General features: G+C 47.7%; 1 protein-coding gene across 1 annotated transcript in view; it reads right to left on the bottom strand.

The window, feature by feature from the left end:
• Window positions 1-15,152, bottom strand: part of Slc9a4 (solute carrier family 9 member A4) — a 47,372-nt gene extending 32,220 nt beyond the window's left edge. The window contains exons 1-3 of the mRNA XM_021661980.2: window positions 15,086-15,152; window positions 14,425-14,934; window positions 10,609-11,072 (exon numbers count right to left, since the gene is read on the bottom strand). Of these exons, the coding sequence (XP_021517655.1) occupies window positions 10,609-11,072; window positions 14,425-14,722 (762 nt within the window). The 5' untranslated portion in view covers window positions 14,723-14,934; window positions 15,086-15,152. The remainder of the gene's footprint in view (window positions 1-10,608; window positions 11,073-14,424; window positions 14,935-15,085) is intronic.
• Window positions 15,153-19,845: the final 4,693 nt, after the last annotated feature.

Below are 19,845 nucleotides of genomic sequence, written 5' to 3'. Positions count from 1 at the left end.
TAAAATCATGTATTTTATTTGTGAGATGAAATGAATGCACAAATATATTTTTCTGTGAGCATAATTTTTGTGCTTTTTACATACTGTTAAATTTGACTTTATAATATTTTATTAATAATTTTTTGGCCAGTAGTCACGTGGATATTGGTCTGCAGGCTTCTTTCTTTAATATATCTCTGCCTGATTTTGATGTCAGGACAAAGCTGGCCTCATAGTGTTGGAAACTGGTCCTTCACCATTATTTATGAAAGAGCTTCTAAGGGGTGGATAGTATTTCCCCTTCTAGGTCCAGTCACGCTATCATTTTAAAATGACAAGTTATTATTTATTGCCATCATTGTGTCACTATTGCTTCGATCTGGTTCTAACTTTTCTTGTTATGGGCAGAGGCTTATACCATTGATTTTTGGTCTTTTGATTCTTTAATAAAGAGGTTTTAAAGCTATAAATATTTCTTAAAGCGCTCGTCACATAAATTATGAATGTTGTATTTTTATTGTTTCATCAAAATGCTATCTAATTTCTTCACAGTTTCTGTTTTAGGTTACAGAGCAAGAAAAAATGTATTTTCTAATTTCTAACTATTGGAACATTTTAATTTTACATTATTTTGGTGTGAGGGGACATTGAAAGCGCTCTGAACGGCTGAAGGTTTCTAAATTTTTGGAGGTTTGATTATGGTTAAATACAGTGGTCCTTTCCCATAAGCACACACTTAAAATAGAGCGTTTGATGCTGGGTAGACACAGCACCCGTGAACGGGACAGGCTGGGTGCAGAGCACAGACCCTCCACGCCCGCAGGGGTTTTCCTAGCTTCTCCCACCACTTCCTAAGACCAAGTTAACAGAGTCTCCAACACTGCTGGAAGAGAGGTCATTTCCTGCTTGTGAGTATGTCAATTGTATTTCGTGTTTTGGGGACACTGTCAGTAGACATGTCAGTAGAGCTTGCATCCTTATGCAGTGACGTCTCCGTCACAGCCCTGCTCACCTGTGTGAAGCTGCCTGCTGCCACAGGTATCGGGTCTGATGGCCGTGTAGCTGTGTAACTGTGCCAGCACCCTGAGGCTTCTTGCTCACTTTTCCATGACTCGGTGGCATGAAGGCTGATTAGAGTAGGAAGAGAACTGCAAGTGTCTCGCGGCAGAGTCTAGACGAGCGAACAAACATTCACTGTGGCGCTCTGGAGCTCATCAGCATGGTTCGCCCTGAAATTGTCCCCTCATAGACATGTTAGCCTGCACTTGCAGCCTTTTGGGGTTGGTCACCACCTGCCTCACTGACCATGTTGAGTCTTAGGCAGCGCAGAATGTGTCACGTTCAGGGTGGCTCCCTTGCTTCCTGATATGAGACTTCCTTCTTCCCTGTGGCACAGATCCAGTAGGATTCAAAATGGTGGATGCTGGATGGCATGTTTTGTTGAATGAGGGCCCAGAAAGAAGGTCTCCGAAGGAGCTGCTTTAGACTTACAGGGCCCAGGACTTTGGGTAACCCCCATGAGAGACAATCCTGTCCCCCCAAATGTGCAGACCTGCAGCCCGGGAGCAGAGACCTGAACACACAACCTCTTAAACCCCTGGGGTTGGAATCCGTCAGCATTTGTTCATAAGCTCAGAGAACTGGAGCCAAGTTCTCAGCAGATGTCAGAGGAATTAATGGGGAAGAGAGAAAACTGAGTGGCAGTTCACTTGAAGACTAGCAAATGAGCCCTTTAAGGAAATCTCCACTTAAAAGGGATCAGTGCAGTTCTGCTGTAGAAGATTTCAACTGCATTCACCACTGACTGTGTGATAGCTCTCTTCTAGATTTAGACCCCATCTCTAAAGATGCCGAATTTCTTTTGAGTGACATAAAGCATTTTAAAGTAAGCAGTTCCAAACTGACCTAAAAGCTCCTTGCTCATCTTTGCTGCTGCCCATGGCAGTGTGGCCCATCATGTTCCATCTACACAAACACTCCTCTTTATCACTTCTACACCTACCTGGGGCAAATGCCACCTTCCCACACACAAGATGCAAATGGTAACTGAGGGCCCAGGCTACTTCTCCAACTATAACGGCAGACATCAGTGCTGGCCAGTCGATTTAGGTTCAGGAAGACCAGGCCTGTGGTTTGCTTTTCTGAAAATGCCACTGTTAACATCTTGGAAGGAACAGTGTCTGAAAAGGAAGTGCTCAGTAATGGGTTTTGTGTAGACAGATGATTCAATACTAGGGAGAAGAAGGTGGATGAATGAATGGGGCAGATGGGTGATTCGGACACAGAATCCCTGGCTCCATCTGAGACAACTGAACCACATCATCAGGGTAGTAGTGATGTACGTCTTTAATCCCAGCACTGTGGGAGGCAGAGGCAAGCCTAGCTCTATGTGTTCTAGGCCAGCCTGGTCTACAAAGGGAGTTCTAGGACAGCCAGGGATACACAGAGAAACCCTGTCTCAAAAAAGCAAAGCAAAACAAAATAAATAAACAAACAAATAAATAAACAACAGCGTTGGGGGATGAATTTATGGCTCATGGTTTAAGAGTTCAAACTACTGTTGCCGAACACCTGAGTTCCCGTCACAGAAACTAGAGTTCAAGCTGCTGTTGCTGAAGATCTGAGTTCCATTCATGGAAAGCAAGCCAGGCGCTCACAGCCACCAGTAACCACAGCTTCAGAGGCTAGGATGTTTTTTATGGCTTCTGTAGGCACTTTCATTCAAAAGCCTATTTCCATATACAGACACAGACACACAATTTACATTTATTTTATTTTTTGCTAAAAAACAAAGGATGGTCTATGATTTTAGTGGGAGCATTATTGCAAAATCCCCAGTGCCATGCACAGAAAGTATCCCTTTAAGTAGTTGGTTGGGAGAGTCTAAGACACGACCCCAGCCCCCCCCCCAAAAAAAGGACCAATATAGGCTATTGCTGTTCCCCTTGGTTGCCTCCTAGAACACGAAGGTACAACACTATCTTTGAAAAGGACACACACGTCAGACACAGGACTTGGAATACTGAAACTGGGACTTACCAAGAAGTCCCCTCCCTAAGGACTATCTCTCACGGGATCTGAATTCTCTTCCTTAAGGACTATCTCTCAGAGGATCTGAAGCCGTTATGCAAACTGCCAAGATAGGAAAGTAATCAACCGTCCTACCTATATGGAAAGCCTGTGAGTCACCACAGTAGCTAGCATGACAAGACGTACGTAGAACTGCAATAGTGGCTCTTCTATCCTGGGGTAACCAGCAGCGCCTAAGTGGACCAGGGCCCACTCAATACAAAGGAATCCATGCTGATTACCTGGGGCTGGCGTGGTCATAGACCCTAGAGGAACCAGGGTCCCAGAGTACTGCTACTTTCCTAAACCGAAATAATGTCTAACTGCTTCTAACTTCCTACGCTTATACACACAGAAAAGTATAGCTCCCACCCATCATCAAAGAAACTTCCTTTTGCAGCAGACATGGACACCATTATAGAACCCCAACATCTGAGAAGAGAAGAGAACACCTGACCGAGAGATTCCGAATTTCAGCTGATACTTCCACAACGAAGTCTCAGAGAACACCACAGAAAAAGATGCAGAAAAACTGTAAGAGTCAGAGGGCTTAGAGGCTGGGAGACGGTGTCCTCTGTACCTAGAAAGGAAAGCTGCAAACATGAGATCTCAACAATATGGTTGCTGAAGCAAGACCAGCACAGTGACAACTGCTGACATGCTGACTCGGATCGAGGAGATCTCACAAGTTACTATCACTGGGTTAAAAGTTACAGGGACAAGACCCTCAGAGGATTACCCAATTCCAAACAGTCAGCTCTGCACACATATACCGATAAACGGCACTAAATAAACTCAGTAGGTTGCATATATATATAAACTATATTTGTAATATTTATATAGAATATTTATTATTTATTTACTATATGATAATTATTAATATAGTATGTATTATTTATTATGTATATTTATATAGAACATTTGTTACATGTATAACAAAAATCATTGTAGAGGAGGTTATGGTTTTGAGAGGAAATGACGGAGCACAGGAGGGATGGTAGGGGAGGAGGGCTGAAGGTGATAGAGTATTCATGTGTAAATTTCTCAAAAAGTTCAAATACAAGGTTTTAAGAAGTTGCCTTTTGGGATGTCTTAGTTCTTGCCTGTGTGTCTCTTAGTCCCTGCTTTAACTTGGGTGTGGTTTACACTACACAGCTCCCGTGTGCTGGAGGTGCCAGGGTAGCCGTGTGGGGAGGTAGGAGCTCTTTAAGAGGCAGGGCACACGTGTGTTAGAAGGTAAAGAGGCCTGTAGGCCTCCCTCGGACAGGGCAGCGCTCTTCCTGGAGGAATGCCCTTTCCCTCTCACAGGGAACTTCTCAGGAGCAAGTGGCTATTAGAGGGCTTGGTTCCTCCCTTGAACCTTAATGCCTCCTACTCTTAGAGGCACACTTTCTATTCTACGCCAGGCTACAGCATAAAAAGAATTTTTTTGTCAAGTAGCATTGTGTCTTGTGATTTTCATCCCAGACTCAGCTCTTTTATTCATAAGATAATCAAACTCAGATATCTTGTTATAATAACTACAAATAAATGATTCACCAATAATCAGCGTCGGTCCAGGGTACTGAGGGGGAGGAACTTACAGACTATAATATACTAGAGGCAGAATTAAACGCTTTCTCCCAGTCAGCCATGGTCTAACACTGCAGTGTCAGCTTGTACATGCTCTATGGGGTGGTGGCCTTTGTGACCACAGAAGCCACAGGGAATGTGCTTGTCCGTCAGCAGTCCCTCCACCCATACCCCACCTCGTGGGACTTTTCTCGTGACTCTGAGGGTATCATTCCCACACTGCAGCGCAGCATGCCCAACCCAGAACACTGGCACAGTGGCACGAGGGTCTGGCAACAAAAAAAAAAAAAAAATCCCACGGGACCAGGAAGTTCCCTTGGCGGTGAGTGGCATGCCAGGGCAGCCTCCCCTACCAGGTATTTCCATGAAAATATTTCATAACCTCCTAGCGGACGCTGTGGCTAGTGCGGGTTCTAAGAAAACCCAGAACAGGCACACGGTGGTAAGGCTGAGGATCGTAGCTCTGCGAGAACTCTAAAGGCTTGGATTGCGGGCTCATGGCAGCTCACGGAACTGCTCGCTTTCGCAGCTAAGGCACTTAGCACAGCTGGTGTGGAGTGCGGGGTCCTTTGTGGTATTGACAGAGTTCCTTTTGGGTGGTTCTCTGCCCTCCTCTCATCTCCTAGGATAAAGGGCCATCGCTCTCCTAAGCGTTTCTCTTCCTCCAAATCCATTTCTATAGCTGCTCAACTCCTTCCGGCAAAGAAAAAGTAGTTTGATAACCAGCTAGAATTTCTCCCCTTTTCCTACCCTTGGGACTAGAGTGAGTGCCCATCACTCCAAATGGCTCGTGAGTGCTGCCTGGTTAAAGAGCAGTCACAATTCAAATCTGTTCTCTTCCTTTAAGCAGAAGCCGGTGCTGCAGAGGAGCGTTCGTGGTCAAACTTGGGGAACTGTCATAAACACACGGGGGAGACTCCTATCGAATGTTTGTTAGCGTCACTGGGGGCTGGCCCTCCTCACTAAGGTGCAAATCATTCAAGCTGCTTTCTGGGGAGCCTGTAACTTAGACACCAGCTGAGGCCAGCCGTTACCCAGATGTGGAGGAACTGAGGATTAGAACTGTCTTCTCCATGTTAGTAAAACTCTGTCCCCTGAAACACACTCCTGGGGACTTCAACTCACTGCCCTCCCTTATGCCAGCTCCTGCCATCTTTCCAACCTGGCTGCTGGTTGCTATCACACACACACACACACACACACACACACACACACACCAGTCCCATGTTACAGTGTTAAGGGGAAAGCTCTCCATATAAACCTCCAATACTTTGTCTGACAGCACATTGGCAAAGTTAAAAGTTGGGGCCCGTGGGTGGGGTTGACCCCTGTGATGCCTCCAGTGAGCTGGAAGCCCTCTGGGAAGGACTTGCACCTGCCCACGTCACAGACTCCTGGCTGACCAAGAATTCAGTGCTCTGTTTGCTGAGATTACACCTTCATTTCTGTGCTCAGTAGAAGGTTGCTTTTTTGTTTGTTTGTTTGTTTGTTTGTTTGTTTGGGTCTTCCTCTGGATTGTGGGGAAGGAGGGCTATCTATCCAGCATCTACCATGTGCCAGATGTACAGAAGTACCATTCTGTGACTCCACAGTTACCCCTCAGGTTGGATAATTCCTTCTCATTTCACATATAAGGAAGCTGCCTTGAAAGCCTTGCTCAAAAACAATGTATTTATAGGGCTCTATCCCCTTACACTCCAATACCTTAGGGTTTCTTGCAAGAACTGGTTAAAACACACATGGACATTGGGTGGAATCTCACATCTCAACGAAGTCATCACAAGCTAGAAAGATCGTTACTGAAGTGCATTGATTTCAGCTCATCTAGCCCTCGCCCCAGCTCAGTGTCCCGGCTCAGTGCCCCAGCTCAGCAGCACAGCCCAGCTCAGCCTCCCAGCCCACCACAGAACAACCATAGTTTCCCCTCATGAACAGGGGGCCAACTTGGGAGGCAGCTCCGTGCCACTGCTCACTATTCAGAAACGTGACCAGGTCAGACTGCATCAGCCCCTCAAGCATCCAGGGGCTTTTCCCCCATGTGAACCCCTGGGGACTCTTTGCTCAGAACTAAGTGATGGGTCCCATAGTGTAGATGCCAAAGGGATCAGTTGGAAGAGAAATCAAGAGGCCATCAGGAATCCTCTCAGAAAAGCAAGGACTGGGATAGATGAGGAAGAGGAGAGGCTTTAAACGGGGCTTTAGGGTCTAGCACCAGCAACAAGAATGTGCATCCACAGAGAATCCAACCAGAGTGAAAGAGAGGCGTCAGTTTCTACTGATTCCCGCTGACGGCCTCCGCTGAAGGGAATGGTTGGCTGATGAAAGCAAGCGAGGAGGGGTTGCCCACTCTCTTCTCGACCTTGTGAGCTTAAGAATGTCTTTACGCCAATTCTACACCAAAAGGAGACATGAGAGAGCAGGGTTGCCTGAAGCCTGTGGGGCAACCGCTAAGTTGGCCCATTTCTAGAAACAGAAGAGCAGCCGTGCCGCTCAACTGAGCCCAGTGCGATCATTAAGAGGTGTGGATTTCTCCTCCCTGTTGCAGCTCAGCGTTGGAATTTCAAAAGGTAAAAGAAAATGGAAAGGGAATGGAAGGAACAGAGCTGGACACCCAGGCCTGTCTGCTCTGTAACCTGAGGTATTTTAACTGCTAGTGTGTGATTTTCTTCATTTTTGAATGGAGGGTTTCTTTTCATGCTTCATAATAAGACCCACAGATGTGATGAAGTAGTAAATATGATGCTGGTCACCTCGGGCCCTGCACGGAGTGGCTCCTTCTTGGCCTTCTTCTGGGCTCTCAACCATGAGACTCCACTGCAGATCTCAGGGTGTTGTTCTAGCAACATTAGAAATATTTTATTTTTAAAAAGAGCTGCAGACATTTCAGTCAGACAACATCATACCTAGATCTCTCTCTCTCTCTCTCTCTCTCTCTCTCTCTCTCTCCTCTCATGAGATCCACCCTCATCTCTACAGGTCTCCGAGACACAATGCAGAGCAGTAATACATACTTCTCCAGCTCATGCCTCTGTTCTGCTTGTGAGACACTGAAGGTATGTGCTACTTACCAATGCCATATGTGAAAAATTGGAAGAAGGAAGGAACACATGGGAAATCACAGGCTTAAACCCCAAGCTGGCTGATTCACGGTGAATCAGATTCATGAATATTTCAACAGGTCTAGAAGTAAGCTCTGTCCTGCCATCTCCTGTAGCCCTCAGCCACAGGCCACCGCTGGGTGACTCGGACCTTCTGCCAGGTTGTGACTGCTGCCCTTGGGCAGGCTTTTTGCTCAATGAAAGGGTGAGCTCAAAGCCCTCAGCTCAAAATACCATTGGACGACGGAAAATACCAGTTGCTTTCTAAATCCGGACCTGGGCTTCTCTGGTTTCACTTAGGCACCCAGTGGTACCCCGCACACACTCAATCCTCACTGTTCTGTGGGCAACCTCCCCAGAGCCAGTGCGGCACAGACCTGCCCAGCAGAGCTCACAAGAGCAGATGCTGTGGTCACTCAGAAGTTATCATCTTAGTGTGAAATGACCATTCTTTAGAAAGATCTACATGGAAGCAATTTAACCTTGAGAAAGTCAAGCAAATGTCACGGGTGATGGGGTCACCACCGGAAGCCATGAGGACAGGCTGCTGGAGAATCCTCAGGGCGAGATCTGGCCCTCTGTCAGCGGCAGCAGCGAAGAACTTGCTTTGGTCATGAATACAGATGATTTCTCAGCGAGAATTTCTGCATACCACGTGATTGTGCCCCTGATAAAGCGAACCTTGTTCTGGACAAATTAATGAAGCCAGCCCTGTCTGCAGAAACAGAAGCTGATAAAGCCTTTCCGGAAAAGCATGGTGGCTGAGGTCACCAAGTTCAATGTCATTCGTTACCTTGGCATTTGGAAAAAACTCAGAGGTGCCCAGACTAGCTAGATTCCTCTTATCCCCATGGTTCCACCTCCAACAGCCAGCTCACTCTAAGGGAGAATTCCAGGCAGTGCTCCCACATTCCCTGCCGGTCGGTCAGTTTTCCTCCACACAGCTCAAGCACAGCTTTGAGGACCGGAGTGACTCCAGCCTTCTACCTGGCACGTCAGCTCCCAACCTGCCCCCTTCAGTCTCTGGGCTCACGCCGGCCCCTTCAGGCTCTGCTGGTGTGCTCCTTTCACTAGGGCAGGCCACATGGTTTGAGTGTTGCTTGATGTCCCCGCCCCCCCCCCCCCCAGGACTGTAATCACACTTCCTGATGACCTGCTGTTGGAGCCTTCCGTACCGTTTCACGTCGCAGTGGTTTGGTTTGGAGGAGAACGGGCCCCGCCCGTTGCGTCATATGTTTGAATACCTGGTCTCCAGTGAGTGGAACAGTCTGGGAAGAATTAAAGGGTGTGGCCTTGCTGCAGGAAGTGTGTCACTGTGGGTGGACTTTGGGATCTCAAAAGGCTTGTACCATTCCTAGAATGCTCTCTGTGTCCTTCTTGAGGAAGAAGAGGTGAGTTCTCAGCCTCCTTCGGTCTGCCATGGTGGACTCTAGCCCTCTGCAACCCCAAGCCCAACACGTTATCACGTGACCTTGGTCATGGTGTTCTGTCACAGCGATAGAAAAGAAACCAAGGCACAGCTCATGCCTTTGCCCACCTTCACAACTCCAGAGTGGTAACTTCTCATCGACAGTAGGGTAGACAGGAAGAGCCTGAAACAGTCACATGTATCAAGTTTCAAGTCTATATACTGCTTAACCCACTTAGTTGCTCAAGTTACTGCTAATAAAATATCGTTTTAAAGTAGTCCCAATTGCAAAAAACAGGGCCAGGAAGAAAAAAAAATGCATTTATTGCAACATTATTTGTAAAAACAACAGCACAAAAAGAAGCCACATAAATAGCCATCCATAAAGGAAACTCTAAAATAAATTACGTTCATTTAATACCGAGGAGAAATGTGAAGGCTCTGAAGTGGCTACCGCTAAGGAGCCTGTATGGTACCGTCCCCTGGTATTTGTCACGCCAGCAGCCACAGTGCACGCCTGCGGCGGTGCAGGAGGGTATGCGCACACCTGCATGCCAGGAAGACTGGGAGGGAAAGGGCGGATGGGTCAAAGGGCTTGCTCTTTGCATAAACAGGGAGCAGACAGTGGGAGCTTCCTGTTTCCGACTCAGAATTGTATACTATTCTTCTCTTTGACAGTGAAAGGTAATCTGGCATTCCTCCATGCAGGAGCCTAAGCTTTAATAATACAGTGTGGCAAAAGCACGGATAAATGCGTTATAGGCCCACAGCTTGCCAATGCTGTGGTTTTCAGGGAAACTGATCAATGAGCCTGGCTTTCCCTGAATATCCAGCAGCCCAGGCTGTGGACACTTCCGGGACTTGGTGCCGTCTTGCTCTTTCTGGGCTGTTTATTACCCCCAGGCTCACTATGGAACTGCTAAGCAGAGAGCCCTCATTTTCCATGTGACGAGTTACTGAGCACCACGCAAGCTGATTTATTTCTGGAATTCCTCCATCATGCCTCAATGACCAGACAGATGTTATTTATTTAACACTAACTAGCGCCTCTTGATGTGTGTGTGTGTGTGTGTGTGTGTGTGTGTGCATGTGTGTGTGTGCATGTGTGTGTGTATCCATATGTACATATGTACATGTATTACAAACGAAAGTACTATTGTGGCCAACAGGTTCACCCAGCTGGCTACAAAGAAGTTTCTCTGTGCTAAATACAGAAAAAAAAAGCCTTGAATTGAAAGGTAAATTGAATTGTGTATTTTCTGTTCCTGCTCTCTCTATAGAGCAGGCAGATACACAGAGCAGGTCCTTCAGAGAGTTACCGGAGTTTAGGGCACAGGTGTGGCACGGAGGCCCAGGTAGGCCCAGGCAGCCCAGCCGCGGTGGCCGCTCGGAAAGGCTCTTCCCGGCCCCAGCCGCGGTGGCCGCTCGGAAAGGCTCTTCCCGGCCCCAGCCGCGCCCGTCCAGGGACAGATCAGGACTCACCACGCTGATGCCGTCATTGAGCAGAGCCTCCCCGAAGATCATCATGTAGAGCGGCTCGTTCACGCGCGCCTCCTCGAACACGGCCAGCACGGCCACGGGGTCCACGGCCGAGATCAGGCTCCCGAAGAGCAGGCTCTGCAGCAGCGTGACGTCGCCCAGGCCGAAGGCCCCGACCCGGCAGACCAAGTACAGGGACAGCCCGATGCCGAAGGCGTTGACCAGCGCGCCCAGGCCTGCCCACCACAGGATGGAGCCAAAGTTCTCAAAGAACGGCCGCGTGGGCATGAAGTAGCCGCTCTCCAGCACGATGGGCGGCAGGAGGTACAGGAAGTAGATGCTGGAGTCCATGACCGGAGGCGACTGGTGGTGGGTGCCGAAGATGATGCCGCCCACCAGCGCGCCCACCGCGAGGAGCAGGCAGCTCTCGGGCATGAGGTGGGGCAGCCTGCGGTACAGGTGGAACCCTGCGAACACGGAGCACGGGGTCTCAGAGTGCCCACGAGGGCTGTGTCCAAACTCCATTCTGTTGCTGCCTCCTAACTTTGGCTGCTGTTATAACTTTAGTGCAAGTGTTTTGGGGAGACAGAGGCTGCCCTTTCGGGATCGAGAAGGCACGGCCGGCATGCAGGGCGACCCGTCAGACGCAAGGCCTCGGGGTTTTCGGAGAAGAGCATGTGTGTGCTAACATTGCTAGCACCAGTGTGTGTGCTACACACACATTGCTAGCATGTGTGTGCTAACATAGGCCATGCTAGCGGCCTGCGGGCACACCCTTTCCTGCTTGCTGCTTCTTACACCCGGGAAAAAGAGACGTGGGGGGAAAGTGTGCATCAGCAAAACCCAGTGCTCAAGCAGTCTGACAGGCCCCTAGATTTCTCGTCCCACACTGTCACAGAAGTAAAACGTCTTTATCCCCCCCCCAACACACACCTAACTAATAATGTTGCCAGCCGGGCCCACTAAGAAGGAATTAGGGTCATACTCTCATATTACACCCGTGTTGACTTTGCCAGTTATATAGTCAACCCAGATCTCCTCACTCCCTGTTTTCATTATCTATCCCTAAAATCCATCCCTTCCTCCTCTTTTCTATACCCCGGGCCTCTTTGTAAGTCCTCACATTTCTCATGCTATTGATTGCACTGTTCTCTTTACCTCCTGCTATACGTTGGATCTTAAACATCCTCTCAAAATCTATTCATCAGTTATCCTGTGGGTGTGCTATCGGTAGACAGGTAAAGCCTCTACTGACAAGACCGCTGTGTCTGTGAAGACCACTGTGTCTGTGAAGACCGCTGTGTCTGGGGAGTCGTTCCTGCCCACATGCCGGGGATCGAGCCAGCCAACGTCCTACTGTGGGCGGGTGAGGGGCAGGCCAGACCGGCACAAGGCATGTTTGGTTGTTGCTCTTGAAATTCTCCCTTCCACAACATGAAATAGCAGAGGTGGGGATGGTCCTGGCAGACACATCTCTCCATCACCAAGAGACGGTCTACCTAGCTTGAGCAACCGTCACTCGGGAAGACCATTAAGAAAAACTTACAACATGGTTTTGTGCCATATCATGAAGAACTTGACTTTCAAACTGATGTAGTTTTCTTCCCACAGATACTGGGGAAGCAGTGGCTGTCTCCTTGGAGGATTTTATATTTAGCTTTACAAAGAGAAGATACGGGTTTCCCTTGGCACTATTTTGAACGGATCCACTGTATACGGGCAGGCTATTTCCAAAGGATGCCACTCAGTCACACTTCACTGGCGTCAAGGCCTGTTCAAGGTCATTTCAAGCCCTGGATTCTCATTTTTCTAATCATAACTTTCTCGGCCTCCTTCTTTTCTTCTCCACCTTTTTCTTTCAATTTGTGTTTATTTCAGTCAAACTTAATTTCTAAGTTTGTCCCATGGACATTGAAGAGCCTGACATGTGTTTTACCAGGCCTGTGTTTCACCACTCTGGCCTTGTTTCCTTGAACTGAAGTTCCCAAAATGGACCCAGCATCTACCTGCCGTAGGCAAACTGGGCGTGGGGCACTGCAGCAGGACCAGGCCACGCTGCGGCGGGAAGTACAAAATGCTTTTACACTTTAGAGCATTTGTCCTCTTTCAGGAAGGACAGCGGAATCTCAAAGTCAGTTTCTCTCAACTCTTACAGTTTCAGTGCCTGAGAGGAAAATGGAAAGAATAAAGTCCCAGAAATGGAAGACTGCCCTCAATGCCATCCTTCCAGCTGGTTCCAGTTCTTGTAATATTCCAAGAAGCATGATGGAAATGAAAGATAACTCACAAAGTCAGAAGTGCCTTTAATTGTTTGTGTTGTATCAAGTCTGTGTTTTTATAGTCAGGCATTTAAAAGGAATGGGGGCACTTTGTTATCTTCCTGTCACAGGGCTGACTAGTGAGTCCTAAGTTAACCCCCTATCCTGGTTAAGCTAGATCCTTGAGGTCCAACTTGTTTGTTTCCAGACACTGCACAGGTTCTCAGCAAATGCACCTGACTAGGTGATAATAAGGCTTAAAATTGTGTTATTATTCAGAATCTATAACCTTAATACTGCTGGGCATTCCTTAAGTGTTAAAGTTTAGAAATCACCACAGTTACCATAATCTTCACAACTATTACTATTTATCTTCATATAGAATATTGGGCCCAATATTTGGCCCAGAATATGTATTTAATAAATATGCCTCTTTTCTTTTTCTGTTGCCATAAACATATGGAATACAGAATTATTGAGATTCCTGAAGACTAGCAACTATAAAAATCATTTAGAGTAAGTATTTTTCAACTGATGATCAACTTTAATAACTTTCCTTTCTGGATTCACATTGAATTACATCATCATGAAACTCAGCAGCATTTAGCCAGGAGCCCCTAGAGCAGCAGTCCCTCCCCCCACCCCACAGTCTCTTCATACTTCTTGACAGTGAATTCTGAACATCCTCAGCACATGTAGAGAACAAGCAATGCCTTAGGCAAACACAAAGCAAGATGAGCTGGACCCTCCCCCACCTCTGGATGTCCTTCAGGAGATTAGGGCGCTGCTTGTCAGCGACAGGTCTGTGTCCTAAGTACCCAGACCAACTTCACTTCTCACCAAAAGGAGGGGTGGAGGGTTGTGGGAGAGAGAGCAGGGAGACAAATCACACTCCCCATTACTTATAAATAGGCATGAAAGTATCACGGGAAAACACTTTGAACATTCTCACCATCCATCTGGCTAGCAACAGGCACCTGCCCCTGCTCAGAGCTGAGCACAGTTCTCAGAGAGCCAGCTCTACTCACACCCTCGCACACAAGGGTGTGCGCTCGTACAAGCTGACCATTGAGCAGGTTGTTGCTGAGGTATAAGCGTTGCCTGTGGTTATTTCAGCCCTCGATTCCAAAGAAGCACAGGCCTCTTGGAAAAAAAAATAGCTAGAGCCATCAACAATGTACAGTTATGTGGCTAGAAATGAAGGAAGACTATTTTATAAAAGAAATGTTATTCAGTCTCTGGCATTTCCAGAACTCTGTGCACTTTACATTTTTTCTATCATTTTAGACACCGAGCATGAGATTTTTACACGACAGAGAAGTGGTCACCTTCCTGAAATCTGGGGTCAAGACAATGCAGCGCCGAGAAGTATGCATTTAGACTTCCGACACAGTCCTGAGGCTTTAAACAGCCCTGGCTCTCTGTTGCCACCAGGGAATGTAATTCTAGCCCTACAAGTAACAGTTAATGTACACTTAACTCATCACTCGTCTATGAAGACGTGCACACATGACACCTCAGGTAAGAAGCAATCCCCCCAAACATGTGCTTGATGACTCACCGATCTTCGCGAGGGATGCCAGCAGTATCCAGAGTGTGACTTCACAAGGAATTTGAACGTAGTCATAATCCAGCTCAAAAACAGATATCCTTGCATCCAGGTCCGAGCTGGAAGCAGCAAACCGAGCGTCGGGTGCCTGCTGGGTGGAATTTGAGGACTCGTTCACATACGATGATGCTTCCGAACATGCAGGGACCATCACCAGCGGCAACCAGTGCCAGGAACTAAGAGCCACAAGCATCTCAAGAGCCGTGCCTGAGGGCTTCTCATCACACACCTGGGTGTCGGTGTGTGCCATGCCTCTGATGCAGGGCGGGTCTGCATTCGCATCACCCGACTGACAGGTAGTGTATGTGCAATCCGGAAGTCATTCCCAGCCGAGTCCTGGGAGGCTGCAGGTGCATCCTTTCAGGTCCTCTGAGAGCCGGCCATGTCCGGCCAGCTCAGCTTCTGGCTAGAGTGTGGGCTCTACCCTGAGGACCTTCATCTGCCTGTGACTCGAGGAGAAACCTATGAAGGGAAATCATTCTTTGTTCAATGTTCTTTCCCTGAAGCACCGAAGTCCTTTAATTAGGAAGGGAATCCTCGCTGCCCTCTTGGATCCCAGGAAGGAACCACCTGTCCTGTCCCGGCTCCTCCTCACCTCCCGCTCGCTCCTCACCTGTTTGGAACCAGGCAAAGCTGCAGGTAGCTCTTGACCCACACTTAATTATTTGCTTTGATTTGACTTTGGGAATGAAAAGCTCGCTCAGAAGGTTCCTGGCAGGCTACACACTGCCACCTAATGGGAGGCTGCAGGATAGCACCCGCTGAGAGTTGGTGGTGACAAGCTGTTGACCATGAAGTTAGCATTCAAACCAAGGCAATTCTGGGGAGGAAGAGCTGTTAATAACTGTCTTGGGCCGTGAGGATAAAACAGGACAGTCCTGGTGACCTTTCAGATGGTTTTCACAGACGGAGGAGGAGGAGGTGGAGGCAAGGACCAGGAAGATAATGAACACTGGAGTTTCTGGCCAGTAGTACATGGAAGAAACAAGGATATCTGTAAACTTAACCAACAGTCTCCACAAAGGGGGAAAAATAAACAAGAAGTTGCATGAGTGTATCTGAAAACCCAGCTGTGAAAATGTTCCCAGGATCCTCAAACTCTGTAGGCACCCATTTTATTATTGTGGTCTGTCTGTACCAAAAAGAAAGAGAAGAAAAAGTGTCTGCATGGACTGTGAGATCCAGAATGGATTTTGTCAAAGATTCTTTATCTGGAAGTGGGTAATTGTATTCATTCCATGGAGGAGCAGATATAACAGTTGAATAAATAAATAAATGGAGGAGGAGGAGGAGGAAGGTGTAGAGGGAAAGGAGAAGCAGCTTCAGAAATCCAGATTTTCCTACAGCTTTAATGCGTATTCTCCTAAAGCCAGCTGAAGCAAGGACGTCACAACAGCAAGCAAGCTTTTGGCAAGGCCACAGTGCACCTCTCTCGAGTCTTCCCTGCTGGCACTCCTCTCCCGACAAGAGCACCTTGCAGAACCACTTCCTAACTTCATTTACAAATGGAAATTCTTTAAGGCAGAAGAAAGAAAGGAACCGATGGAGAAAGACATAACACAGCCGCAATGCAAGGGTGGATTAGTTTTGCAAACAGACCCTACATAGCCTCTGAGGTAACAAACCCTGATGGGAGGAGGGAGAGATGTCTTAGAGAAATGAAAGGGTCAGGCATCCAAGAAGACGCCCAACAGGGTGGAGCACACATTGACAGAATTCAACATCAGTGAGGATGATAGGGTGAGGGTCAAAGTCATACAGATCATTTAAATGGACTGAAAGAAGCAGCCCTTGATATGATAACACCCACAGGCAGCAAGTTACTGCCCAGTGAGTCTTGGCCTGACTGTTTGCTGCTTCTGTGGGATGCCTCCACGTTGACTCTACGCAGTGCAGTTAGGCAATGCAGAAAAGGTACCCAGGTTGGTTTGAGAAAGTAAAATTCTTTCCATGTGCATATGATATAATCTTTTTTTTATGGAGAATCATTAATAATTGACTAAAAATCTGTTAGATCTACTTGAGGAGATTTGTTACCAGGGCTGTGAGAACCAGATCCTGGGCCCTGGCAGCCCTGAGGAGCTCAGCTCAGACGCCTGTCCACTATTTCAATTAGACAAGCAATCATGAAGAGAGGGGAGAGGAGATCTGTTCCAGCCTGGGGAAAAGAACAGAGAGGTCCAGAGGCCCCGCCCACCCATCACATCATCTTCCCGGGTCCTGATATGATGTTTGGTTTTAACAGAGGGCAAGAGGGTGAATTACTGCCCAGTCTTATCAAGGTATTCTTTACCCATAATTCACCTGTCAGTTGTCTGGTCCCTCAGCACTCCAGGAAGGAGGCCTGACATATGAATCTCTTTCCTGGAAATAAGCTCTTCCTCTTCCTGGAAGCAGGCTTTAGCCTTTCTGGGGAAATTCCAATTACTGACATCCGAGGAAGCAGGAACAATTTTCTCTTAAGAACACCTTCACAGCTGTTCCCAGTCATACTTTTTAGATGGCTTTAATTCTTTTAATTGTTGATTTTAGGGCACAGTTTAGAGTTCACGGCGTTAGTGCATGTCTGACTCTATGTGCTTAGTGTGAGTAATGGTAACCCAGTTAGAGACACGTGAACCCAAGCCTGGACAAGCGTCACACTAGAAGGGACAGAAGAGCAGTGTTCACTGCCCGCTGCGCCTACCAGCTTCACACACGTTTCAATTCAGGCATGTCAAGAGGGTGATTTTTATTACACAACAGGTTCAAAACAGAAACGTAAGCGTGAACTGGCCAGACGCTTGCTGCTGAGATGGTTTTCAGGGCCCAGGGGAGCAGAGTAGGTTTCCCCTCATGCTGTTTTAGAAAGCGTGAATTAAGAAGCAGCTGGTTGGACAGATTCTCCCTAGAGGGCAGCAAGATGAAGAGGCACTGTGTTCCTTGGTTAGCACAATGGCAGTAAAGTTTTCCTTAACACCCTCGTCTCTATCTCCAGCGGCTCAACAGCCACAGAAGGGCAGACATTTCAGGCTTTCCTGTTACGGTAGCCACCCGAGCAGCACAGCACAACACTGTCCAAACTGACAACGCGGCTGCTCCGTGACATGGTTAAGGGGAAGGTTCTCACTGTAGACATGAAAGAGAGAAAGCAGAAAAAGACGTAGACTGAAGCTGGCCAGCAGACTGGATCTGGCCAGGAGAGAAGCAGGAGTGGAGCTGAGAGAGAGGGGGGATGGGGAGGGCGTAAAGAAAGGGAGATCAGGAGAAGGTGAGCACCCTAGAAGCAGCGAAATTATAAGGAGAATGAATAGGTAGGGGAGGGAAGCCAGTGGGCTGCAGGAAGCATGGGGGAGGGGAAGAGGTGAGAAGAGCCAGGATGCCGGCCTGTGGAACAGGTGCTTGAGAGACTGAGGGAGCCGGAGGCTGGCTTGTGCTTAGGTATGCCGAGAGGCACCACCAGTAGCCATTTGTCCAATCTGCCCTTTGGAATTTGGGAACTGGAGCTGCCTTTGGACCTGATAAATAGCAAATGTGCTGAAAAGAGCCATAGCTGACCCGGGCCTGTCACACAGATGGCACAGTGTTAAAGATGGTGGACACTCACTGGTGAGACAGCTTACAGCTGGAAGCCAGAAGGAACAGCTTCCGGAGCATCCTTGCCTGAGCTCCTCCGAGTTGAGTGTTCCCACCTGGAGGCTAGGGGTGCAGGTGGAAGTAACTAATCCCTTATGGACACAAATCCCTCCTGCTGCGAAGCTTTAGAGTCTGACCTTTACACTCTCTCGGTGGAAATGGCTTATATCCGTTCCACAGTCAGCCAGTTTTGTCAATGATTTTACCGTTACCTCCTCCTAAAGGGCAAGGTTACAGCAGCCTTGATGGGGCTCTGTTGAGGCCCGTTAAGGCAAAGCTATTTCCTTCTGGTCAAAAGAATGGACTCTATCTCCAGTCTCGGTGAAGACCTAATACTTCAAACTCCTAGCGAAGGGACCACTCCTCAGAGAGGCTAATTGCCTAAAGGCATGTGAAGAAGGTGGGAATAATTACTTCTTAGAAAGATGAAGTACTTTTCCTTCCCAGAATGCCCACCCTGGGTGCAGTCATTACAGACCTGCCTTGAAACTCTGTCTGCCTTCCAAAGTCTTGTTGTTGGGCTTTCTGTTTTGTTTTATTTTGCTTTGCTTTTAACTTAGTTTTGAGGGTTTTGTTTTTGCTTCGTCGTTTCGTTTTGAGACAGGGTTTCTCTGTGTAGCCCTGGCTGCCCTGGAACTCGCTCTGGCCTCAGCCTCAGAGCTCCACCTGCCTCAGCCTCCCCAATGCTGGAATTAAAGGCGGCACCACCGGCACCTGCTGTGCCTCCCCAAGTCGCAACTCAGAAAGACCAAACTTTCTCTTTTTCTTCTTTTCTTCTATTTCTTCAGATTTTAGCCAGAACCTAGATCTACTTTCTCTGTATTGGAGACTTGCTTACTCTTTCTCTGAAGCTGCCTCCTTTCTTCCACGTGGCTGCTTGCTGAACTCTCATGTCTGACTCAAGAAACATGGCTGTCCTCCTTCCTCTTCCACCTCTCCCTCCCCTAGCAGAAGCTGAGATTGCCCGCCCTTAGATATCAGAGTTTTGAAACAATGCTCCCCAAGAAATTAGAATTTCTTATAATAAGAGTAATCCAGGTGGCTCAGAATTCTGAGAGACAAAGCCAGTTTACCAAATGACAGTTGCCAAAATGCTTCACAATGAAGCCAGGTGGGCTCCAGGCTAAAAGCAACGCAAAGCCTGAGGTGCACTCTCTCAAGAGTCACACACAAAGTCCATATATTCTCAAGTCCATATATTCCTCGCTTCATCAAAGAAAGACATCAGTTGGTTGATGTCAGCTAGAGGGAGTATAAAGATTCCAGAATGAAGTGATTGTGGAAGGTGCATGGAGCCATTTGATTTTTTCCTCTTCGTTGTCAGTCAGCTTCTGAGTGTCTGAAAAAAAAATGTGTCTTTTATCTTAGCGATAGAAAGGGTAAATGTCCCCCTTCCTGCTTTTATGTCTCTTTCATTTGGATGTTGTGTCCCATAACAGGAAGGGAGTGTGGTGCGCTCATGAGAGCTCCCTCAGCGTGCTGTGGTTGGAGATGAGAGGTGTAAGCACTGTGCACAGCCCTTTCTTTCTTCCCTGTTCAGCCAGTCTGGAACCGTGGGATAAATCCATTCGCATTCAGGATGGGTCTTTTCTTCACTCCTCCTGGGAACCTCTCTGGAAACATCTTCACAGACGGAAGGATGTCTGCCAGGTGATTCTAAAGCCACTTAAACTGACAATGAGGCTTGACTGTTGCTTGAAGGAGATTTTAAAGGAAACGTGTACAGAGCAGGTAAATAAACTATATTTGAGCCTTATG

This window comes from Meriones unguiculatus, chromosome 16 (assembly GCF_030254825.1).
Source record: "Meriones unguiculatus strain TT.TT164.6M chromosome 16, Bangor_MerUng_6.1, whole genome shotgun sequence".
Taxonomy (NCBI): Eukaryota; Metazoa; Chordata; class Mammalia; order Rodentia; family Muridae; genus Meriones; species Meriones unguiculatus.
Note: the sequence above shows the minus strand (reverse complement) of the source record. Positions and strands in the feature narration are given on the sequence as shown.